The following is a 9926-nucleotide window of genomic DNA, read 5'->3' on the forward strand; positions in this document are numbered from 1 at the left end:
AACAGTCCATAATTTTGTTGGGAGGTATAGCTTGTCTGTTAAGAAAATGTAAGCATTGTGGAAATGTGTTCACTGACTGCATATTGGGTGAACACGACATGAAATGTAAGAATGGTATGGCCACAACAGACCGATGCTGTGCTAATTGTGTTTAGAGTTTTGCAAATGTGACAACTGTTTGGACAAACGCTTGTTAGCGACTGGAAAAAACTGTAAAGCAACACATGGCCAGTTATTTTTACTGTGCATAAAAACCCTAAAATTGCAGACAAGCCCCACAGCCTGAAAGAGCTAACACAAGCCAAAGACATCAACATTGATTGAATCTTTGCTACTTTAAACACACACACACTCTTGAGTGGTGCCTCCTTGTTTCCAGACACAATGATTGTGGAACAGCAGGACACAGAATGTACCTCTTGCCTCATTTCACCGCAAAGAATTTGGAAGAAATGGCCATTGTTCATACTCGCGCAGTATATACACAAATGTGTGCAAGTAGTTCATGAATTTAGAGACATGGACTGAATATCAAGTGACCAACCCAAGTTATTTTCTGTAGATAATGTCAAAGCAAAAAGGAATCTTCTAGATAACGCTGCGCGACAAGACCACAGTCGCACTCAGTTCATCAGGTTATGCAAGACAGCCACTTAGGCTAAAATCGGTCCTGCTTTTGCCACCGCCTTTCCTCAGCAAGATGGCACAAGTGGCACTTCTGCTGCCAGCTGAAAACATCTTTCTCTGTAATGGTTTGCTTCCGTCCCCTCACCCCATGCAGCTGCTAGCTGTTTCCCGTTCCTTCAATCTTTTGCTCTGGTTTTCTGAGACAGAGGCAGGCTGCAGCTGACAGGACACTGCAGCCCAGGGGACAATTAGGGAAGCGTGGGAGAGACAGCTGGACCTGTTGCTAACACGCGCACGCGCACGCACACGCGCACACACACACTAAAGTGTCTTGTGGGTTTGCTGCATTCACATTTAAATGAACTTTCAGGAATGGCAAAATAAAAACAGTTGCTTTTATTTATTATATCATCATAGGAAAAAGTTGCACAATAGTGAGTAAAAGTGATTTTAGAGGAATAAATTGTGGCATTGGTTTATACATACATAAGAGGTAAACAAATGTAACAGCAAACAGTGACATTGAAAAGAGACTGCCGAATTCATGACGTTGCCCAACTGCACTGGAAACTATGAGATGATGAAACGAACTGCATGCTTCATCTGTGACAACTACACTGATGTACATCTAAGAGTGGGTAAGAGCTCAACCTCACCACTGTCAGTCTATCATAAGTAAGAAATCTTTCCCAGCAGCATGTTCTGCAGCTGTCTGATCCTGCTTTCCTGTGGCAGCGCCAGGCTCTTCTCCACTCGCGCCTCCTCTTCCAGCAGCTGCTCGATGTAGCAGGAGGAGCCCAGCAGGATGTGGCCTGTGGCCTGCATGGAGAAGATGGTCCATCGCAGAGCCTCCCTGGAATCACACGCATGAGAACAAGAGGGAGGATGGTCATAAATAGCCAGTTCCCATTTACAGCGACATGAGTGGAAACCAATAGGCCCACACAAACAGCCTGCATGTAACGAGATACGAGTATCAGTCTGGTATAATTCAGACAAGTCACAACACAAGGAAGCCAGATAGTCTTGATAGTCACGACCTCAGATGCTCAATTTTGACATCAACTGCATTTCATAAAACTGATATCCACGACCTTTTAAACCACACATCCTGCAATAGGAGCATCGCATTTGACAAGTCTGCAAAATGTAATCCTCTCAACTGAAGCTCCGAGCCAAAGCTGAAAACCAGCAGGTCTCGGCAGCGATGACATAACAAAATTAATCTCAGTAAAATCTAGCCTTTGGTCTTCTAGGGTCTGCGCATTTCACCACCCACACAGGTGTACACGCTCAAACCCGAGTGCATCATTTATACACAAGGGTCTGCTTTTAATACTTTTATAAGAGAAGCACGGGAGGGAAAAAAATACTAAAAAGTCTCAAAAGATAATCGTGCTAATTTATGCATTAGAAATTCATTCACACTGATCAGTTTTCAGCTCTAAGTGGATTAAGCTATTACTACAAACAATATGTTTCAGTAAAGATGCCACAGAGATGCTCTGAAAAAACAATCAGTTACATAATAGTTCAACACAAAATACAAAAATATCAGAATATTTTGGCAGCCTCCATCACTCACTTTAGCATCTTTTTGGCAGCGTAACAGCGCAGGTCATAGGACACAGTATAAACACCATACAGCGTTGCCTTCACATTCAGGCAGCCAATGAAATCTTTGGGGTTGTTCTTGTAGAGGTCAAAGGTCAGCTTGACCACATCTCTCCGCTGCTGTTGCTGCCTGCAGTCAATAAGGCAATCTCTGGAGAGGTTGTACTGGGGGGGCGACAGGATGAGGGATATGAGTCAGGACAAATGGGCACAAATCAGCGCTCAACTCCACCGCCACACACTTGAACTACACACTGATGGCGCTCCTGCCAGCGATGATGTGAGTAGCAAATGACAATGAGAAAAGGTCAATGAGGGGTCGTTGCAGAAAACATTTGGGAAGGGGTCCAAATTAATGCATGTATCACTTACTGAGAAAGTTAATTGCTTTTGGGTGAATGTTACTGCAATCTCACAAATCCCTCATGTCCAATTAGTATCAGACCCCTGCCTTCCATTTTTCTCAAAAATATTGAGCGGGGAGAAACTAATGTGAGGTTCACTCCGCGTTCTGCCTTTGCACAACAAATGGCATGTTGCCCTTCCATTTAATTTGATGGATAAAATATTTAACTGGATAGCCAATGTATCACAACACAGACTGGTCCATATTCATGGCTTCTGCATTATGCCTTTCTATCAGTCTACATCAAAGAATCACTGGCTATCAATATGTTAATATTTGCACGGCCACAATGAAGTAAAGTTGCTGGCCAAGAGTGCCATCTAGTGGCTAATCAAAACTACATACAGGATGTGGGCTCCACTTCTGTTCCTTCTGCAGAGCCATCAGAACAGCATTTTCTGGGAGCGTTTGAAAGAATTCCTCTGTGTCCACACCAGTGCCATCTTCATCCAACACCAACGCACTGACGCACAGTATACCCAACGAGTCACTGGCCTGAGCGAGAGTAGAGATGAGGAAAAAATAAAATAAATACGTACAGTGACCTCATCACAAGAAAATATGCCGTAAACCATAAAGCAGTTATTACACAGCTGTTCTGAAACATTTATTTTGGGAGTGGTCTCTTCTGTGATGACTCCATTGTTAAGGCAACAGCCAGACGGCTTGATGAGTAATGAAAACGCTATGAATCACATATGATAACCTTCAACACCCATCGGACCCTTTACACCATTCTGTCAGACGGCACTCTCCACAGCCATCATTAAGAAGCTGATTCAGGGAGCCTGTTTTTCATCCCTTTACCAAAAGTTACAAGGAGCACTGAATTAATGCCAAGGCATACTGAAGCCATTCAGATCTTGCTAAGACACTTTAGGCTTGATTAAATTTGGCTTCTTTATAAATTAACATTATTATAGTCTGACACCAGCCCTTTTTCTTGTTACATTTCACTTACATGAGCTCGAAACACACTCAATCACTTCAGATGGTGCAGCAACAAGTGGCAAACCTTTATCTAATTTCAATGGTCAATACACACCACAGAATCCCCCTGATTCCTCCGTTTTTAGTCCAAATGCTTTGTGACCACCTTACCATGATTATTAGCTGCTGACCAAGTCCCCCCCCCGACACACACAGCATTTTTACACCTCACATCTTTCTCTCACCTTATTTGTCAGGTCTTCTAGCGTGTCTGCCATTATACCCTTTTTCACACTGCGGTCAGCATTCGTGACCCTGAAAGGCTTCGGTCGAGGAACTCGACCCGACAGGAGCTGCTGGGTCATGGAGGCACTAGCTGACACGCTCGCTGTTACACACCTGAGAAAAAGGTGTAAGACGTCAGGTCATCAGCTCATATATTTAAAAGAAAAAAAAATTTTAAATAGCAAAAGAGCTAAGGGTGACAACCATCACAAAGCACTTACTTGGAGAGGTTAGATGGCGTGAAAAGGCTGAGTGACCTCATCGCATAATCCATATGAGAACAACTCGACCTGCAATTATAAGTATGATCAGTGTGGCAGCTAGGCTTCATGTGAAAAATGAGGAGACAGAAGGAGACAGTGGCAGCTTTGCAGTTTAAAACTGAAAATACCAGTAATAAAATTAGGAAAACGATTTCAGCAAATTCTGGAACTGGAGGCCACTTTTGGCAGTCAGTCTTACTCATTTATAAATATAACTTGTAAGATAAACATTCCTTCAATTTCATGATCATGTCCCAATAAAAAGAAAAGAAACAATCAAGAATAATAACTCTTACAGTTTAGGAAACTCAAGACTTCTCCCAACCCTGTCTGAATATAATCCTTATGTTGATCGTTTTTGTTCCCGAAGCGCTGCTCCCAGCAGTGTGGCCCACAAAAGCCTCTGAGATAAAGTACACGCTCCTCTCTTGTTGCTGTTTCTTGCAACACTTGGTCACTGAACTTTGTGCTGATGACTGTTGATCTGGTTGCAACTCGTCAGCTTTATTGAGAAATCCTGCATAAACACTCCCACTGGCCCTGGATTTTAATTTGTTATAATAACCCAGTATCTTAAAGAAAGTTCAGCTAAAATTAAAAATACACAGCTGCATGAAGAATCAGGCAGTGTGTTCAGCAGAGCAGCACTAACCTAATTCTAACTAACTCCACTGCTTAGTGGCTTCAAAACTGAATTGAATCTGTGAGGCTCCAAAGCGGTTGAGGTGATCTGAGTTAAGATGTTATTTAGGGGAATGTACGCTTTAATTACAGCATTATTGTATAATGCTGGAGGACATGAGAACATGTACTTTTCACAAATTAGGTCATAGTTCATTGCTCAGCACATCACACTGGAGGATTGGCTCACGCTGACGAGGTGTGTGCGCACTGTCAGGTGTTATCACACTGGGCTACACGTCATTGTCTGACATCACCTGTGAGCACCGAAGGAAAATCCTAAAAGTCAAGAAGTTACTGTAGGAAAAAGCAGCAGATACATTTCTGTACACTCGTTTATCTCTCAATCCAGCTAAAACGGATGTTTAGACAAATGAAAGCCGCTAACAATTTAAAATACATGAATTAAAGGACACTGGAGTTCACCTATTAAACATGGGGGATTTAGCCATTTCTAAACTAGGCTTTCTCGCCCGTGAACAAAGTGTACACCGTCACAAACAAAGACAATGGCTCCACAAAAACAAGAAAAATAAAGAAAATGCTCGTTAAAGTTCACGGTTTATATTAAATCTGTTCGTGGTAATTAAAACAAATCATAGCGAAGCAAAATCCTTAGATGAACCCTTACGTTTGTAGTGTTCCTCCCGTGAAGCGCCTTCCCGCTAGCTTGCTGAACCGCTAATTAATAACACCTGCTAACGGCTGTAATTGAAGCCTGCGCCATTTTGAATGTACCTGTCTTTATTTTAGGGTTAGTGTCGTTCTTTTTTTTTAAACAACATGCTATCCAGTGGGCATACTCATTACTTGTGAAAACACCTATTCATCCAAAATGTTAAAATTGCACCTCAAAGGATAGTGGATGAAGATTTCAATTAATTACGGAAGTAAAAAAGAAAGCAAAGGACATCTTGTGGATGAGCAAGGAACTGCAATGTAGGAACTTTCTGCTGTTACATATGTAACTTTACTGGGCAATTTATACATAATCTATTTTATTACAAAACATTTAAATATACAGAAATCTTTAATCTTCAAATGTGACCACCACATACAGACCACATCATGATAAGATGATGAGAGCATCTGCATGCTGGTGCATCTGTACAGTAATGACTGAACAGTGAAGCTCACTTTCGTTGATTTCTCTAGTGCATTTTGAATGAATCGGCTGCTGCTGTGAGAAAAGCTACAGGAAATGTCAGTAAACTTCGACCATCTCATGGATTGCTGACTATCTCACAAAGAGGGTGCAGTATGCTGAACAGAGCTCTGTGTGATTTGGTTGATGTGCAGTACAGTAGCTCCACAGGAATCTGTGCTCTCTCCATTCCCGTTCTCCTGGTACACCTCAGACTTCCCTTATACCTCCTGGTCATGCTACCTACAGTAATACTCTGATGATTCTGCGGTGGTTGGATGTATTAGTGATGGAGAGGAGGACTAAACTGTTTGTGGGGTGGTCTGTGAGGAATCATCTGTAAAGCAGTGACACCACCTGGATGGTGATGGACTTCAGAAGGAAGAGGTTGGCTGAACAATCCATTCCCCTCTCTGTTTATCGTTTACGGGACAGGATCTGGATATGGTGGAGGAGTACAACTGGAAGACCAGCACAGGCTGTATAAACAGGGCACGAGCAGGCTCTGCTTCCTGCAAAAGCTGAGCTCCTTCAATGTGCAACAGAGTGATGGAGGTTTTCTATCACTCAGCATCCTTTGCTGTGGTCTGCTCAGGGAGCAACATCAAAGCTGGTGACACCAACAGTCTGAATAAACTGATTAGGAAGGCTGGCCCTCTGACTGGCTGCAAACTGGACACTTTTATAGCTGTGATGAAGACGAGGCATCTGAAAAACCATCATCCATCATGGATAATCCTGAGAAACCTCTGCATGATTTACTGGACAGGCAGCAGAGCTCCTTCTCTAACAGACTGATTCAGCTCTGCTGTCACAAAGAAACACACGGGAAATCTTTCATACCGCACATTATCATCCTCCATAACACAATATATCTGTCTGACAAAGAACCATCTGCCAGATTTTTTTCAACAGGTTATTTGGTAAATTCAAAAGAATTTCCCAAATATGCCTCCTCTCACAAGCCTCCTCTCCATCACAACTATAAAAGTGTCCAATTCAAAAGATATGGGATAAACAAAGCATTTCTCATCTCATCATCAGTGGAATAGTGAAAATTTGGAATACTCAAAAAATGCTCAGACAGGCAAACGCTGTAGGCTTTGTTAGGAGGGAAAATGGTTACTTACTGACTGAAATGTTCAGTCCGAGTGTATTTCCTGTACTCTTAGCAGCTGTCTCGGCCAATGCGTGCAACAACTTGGAAGCCAAACTGAAAGGGACAAATAAAGACTGCGGTGTCACAGATGAGAGCACTCATTACATAAATCAGAGTACACTCCAGTTGCGGTTTATGGTGATAACTGCCTTGTGATGATGATGATGATGTGAGTTGTATTTATTTGAACTTCATAATAAGTTCATATTTTAAGTATGCTTCACCAGACAGATACGTCAGACTATAGAGCTGTGTCATGGGAAACAAAGCTCCAGCTTAAACACAGAGTAAAATTACTGTTTAAAAGCAGAAACACTTGTTTTATTTGTGGTTTACCGCCCGTGGTAACTGCTACAAGAGATGCTTTTAGGCTAAAGGTTTGAAAAAAACAGAGATAATACTGTTATAATATTCTCATGGCAGTGTAAACAACCCCAAGCTAATTAATGCCAGCTAAGGCAACAATCTAATACTATTGTGTAAATAACCGTCAGAGCATTTATCTTAATTCCAGATAGTTTGTCTGCTGCTCAGCAGGGTATTAGTGGCTTCTTTACTTATATTTATTGTATTATAATCACAGTAATTGAAGTGATTTGTTTCATTTAGTTTCTGTTATATCCGCACGTTTTGAGGTCCAAAAGTGTGAAGATGATATTTAAATCAAGCCAAAGTCATGGTCAGCATAAAACAGAGAAGAAGAAAAAAGCCTCACAGTGTAAATCAGATGAGCAGTTTATTTCACTCTGTTGCTTCACATTTCTTGCTCGGTGTAAGAGCACAGATTAATTATGCCATAGATGTTAGTCTACTCCAGAGCAGATAGGGCTTCAGACTAAGAATAGCTGTGACTTGTTTGCCAAATGTATCAGTAGTGAACAAAGGTTTTTAGAAAGGGTCTCTTCTTCTTTTCAGAGGTCAATATCCTGCGCGTGTCTTTGTCCTGTTATCACCCATCGGCGCCTGCTGTGGGTGACGCAGGCTCATTTGGCTGAGACCCATTCATTTGTGCTTTATGGGCTGCTGATGCTTGTAATTATGGCAAGCGTGCCTGATATCAGTGCAGAAATGAATTAGACTTGAGAAAAAATGGATTATGATATTGGATTTAATTGTATGTTTTCTACGGATTGCATGCAAATACAATAAAACACTTCTCCGAGTCACAGTTTGGGAGCCAATGGTGAGTATCTGAGACTAAACACCAGCATCATCTTACATTGTTTGCAGTGTCCTTGTTGTGATTGTTGTTGTTGGTTTTTTGTTTTGTTTTTTTCACATCACTGTAGTGATTAATCAGTCCATGGTGTGGTTTGTGTGTGGAATGGATTAAATATAAGTATAAAAGTAAAGCAGATCTAAGCTCTAAAGGACAGATACTGACCGCAATGACTACTTTCACATGAACTAACATTGTTTCTAACCAGGTGTCAGTGCCACAATGTGTTAGCTCTGTTGTGAAGTGAGATTTCCTCCATCAAGCCTTCAAACTTCTCCGGGGGGGCTTTCATTTCCTCTTGCCTATTCGTGCCATCAGCTCTGCATTGGCTGCTGCCTTGGTCCTCATGTCCTGATTCTTGGCCAGGTCTATGAGTACACTGAGGATGCTGGTGGGAACATCAAGGGACAGAGCAAAACGGGACGCCTGCTGGGCTCTCTTTGGCACCTGGGAGGCAGGGCGCGGGGCTCGCCTGAGCACGAGATGATGCTGTGATCGGAGCAGTGAGCTCAACGCACCGTTGCGGTTTAAGATGTCGACAGCCAGCATGTCCCTCTCTGTGTCTTCATCGAGTTTGGCAACAGCCAGACTGCTCCTCCGGCTCTGAACACACAAAGGAAGCAGCAGAGCCAAACAGAAGCACGCACGCACACTTCTCATGGTCAGGACTGTCTGCAAGCAGAGAATCAGCTCCATATTACACAACTGTGACAGTGCAAGACTTCAGTGAGTGATCGCATGGAAAGACAACAACATATCCAACTGATGTACAAAAATAAAAATAGCTTTTTATTTCTTCAGCAATAAAAAGATGATGAAACACAAAATTCTTTAATACAGTTCTTTGCAAATCATTTTAGATCATCTGAATATTTAGTTTCTTAACCTTTCAATCATCCATCCATTTGATCCTCCTGTTATAGTCTGCAGTATTCTCTGATTCATGCATAGATAAATCTTTGCAAACCTCGTCAAGAGCCAGCCAAAATCAATACTTACTCAGTCACCAATATCAAAAGTTGGTAACTTGACAAAAAGGCACTTCTCCCTCCTCTGTGTTAAAGACAGCAGCTCTTTTTATGCTCAGATGTCCTGTAATCTTGTATTTTCTGTCTCACAGCTTCTGCTTCTTCACCGGAGGAGCAATGTGCACCAAACACGGTCGGATGTTGAACTGGACTTGACGATGAGCCGCTCGTCCTTTGCTTCGTCTTCAACCACTTTAATCCTCGCCGTGACACTGCCCCTTCCCCTCTCTGTTTATCGTTTACATCTCTACACCCCATCGCCCTCCCCTCATTTCATCTCATTTCCTTTGCACTCAGTGCTATCTTATTCTTTCTAAAAATAACACAATAGTAATCACAATAGCTTGCTTGGAGTGACTTGAAAAGTTGCCCCAATTTGGAGTCAAAGCACAGCCCACCTCCACGTCCATTCAGAAGTTAAGCATGGAGACGCTGCGAGAAAACAGTAATTGTTGGGTGTTGAAATGTCCCATAAATTGTTCATCTTTTCATCATGCTTGTTAGTTTATGTTTTGGAAATCATCCGTGCAGACTGAGTGAACATCAAACATGACAGTGATAAGAACACTG

At 42.2% G+C, this 9926-nt stretch overlaps 2 protein-coding genes across 4 annotated transcripts; both read right to left on the reverse strand.

Moving 5' to 3' along the window:
* Positions 1-1000: 1000 nt before the first annotated feature.
* cidec (cell death inducing DFFA like effector c) lies at positions 1001-5743 on the reverse strand. 2 transcript variants are annotated; one of them, XM_085455981.1, is made up of 6 exons: positions 5438-5743; positions 4084-4152; positions 3823-3976; positions 2993-3142; positions 2213-2406; positions 1001-1480 (listed from the first exon to the last, which is right to left on the reverse strand). In XM_085455981.1, the coding sequence occupies exons 2-6, from the start codon at positions 4134-4136 to the stop codon at positions 1297-1299; spliced, it is 735 nt and encodes a 244-aa protein (XP_085312107.1). In that variant the 5' UTR covers positions 4137-4152; positions 5438-5743; the 3' UTR covers positions 1001-1296. The 2 variants fall into 2 exon arrangements, with proteins under 2 accessions (XP_085312107.1, XP_085312109.1); XM_085455983.1 differs by lacking the exon at positions 5438-5743 and adding an exon at positions 4422-4602.
* Positions 5744-7839: 2096 nt separating this feature from the next.
* LOC146709027 (uncharacterized) lies at positions 7840-9502 on the reverse strand. Of its 2 annotated transcripts, XM_085455985.1 has the most exons (2): positions 9328-9502; positions 7840-9000 (listed from the first exon to the last, which is right to left on the reverse strand). In XM_085455985.1, the coding sequence occupies exon 2, from the start codon at positions 8986-8988 to the stop codon at positions 8617-8619; it is 372 nt and encodes a 123-aa protein (XP_085312111.1). In that variant the 5' UTR covers positions 8989-9000; positions 9328-9502; the 3' UTR covers positions 7840-8616. The 2 variants fall into 2 exon arrangements, with proteins under 2 accessions (XP_085312111.1, XP_085312110.1); XM_085455984.1 differs by lacking the exon at positions 9328-9502 and having other exon boundaries at positions 7840-9085.
* Between the last annotated feature and the right edge of the window lie 424 nt (positions 9503-9926).

Source organism: Copadichromis virginalis, linkage group LG5 (assembly GCF_057382275.1).
Source record: "Copadichromis virginalis isolate Kocher_CV1m ecotype Utaka linkage group LG5, C_Virginalis_male_GT1.1, whole genome shotgun sequence".
NCBI classification, from domain to species: domain Eukaryota; kingdom Metazoa; phylum Chordata; class Actinopteri; order Cichliformes; family Cichlidae; genus Copadichromis; species Copadichromis virginalis.

Coding starts and splice junctions, on each gene's coding strand:
- LOC146709027 (XM_085455984.1), bottom strand. CDS start 9,024: ATGGAGCTGATTCTCTGCTTGCAGACAGTCCTGACCATGAGAAGTGTG.
- cidec (XM_085455981.1), bottom strand. CDS start 4,136: ATGGATTATGCGATGAGGTCACTCAGCCTTTTCACGCCATCTAACCTC. Junction 3,977..4,083: donor ACGCCATCTAACCTCTCCAA/GTAAGTGCTTTG, acceptor CCTTTTTCTCAG/GTGTGTAACAGCGAGCGTGT. Junction 1,481..2,212: donor GCTGCCAAAAAGATGCTAAA/GTGAGTGATGGA, acceptor GTGTGATTCCAG/GGAGGCTCTGCGATGGACCA.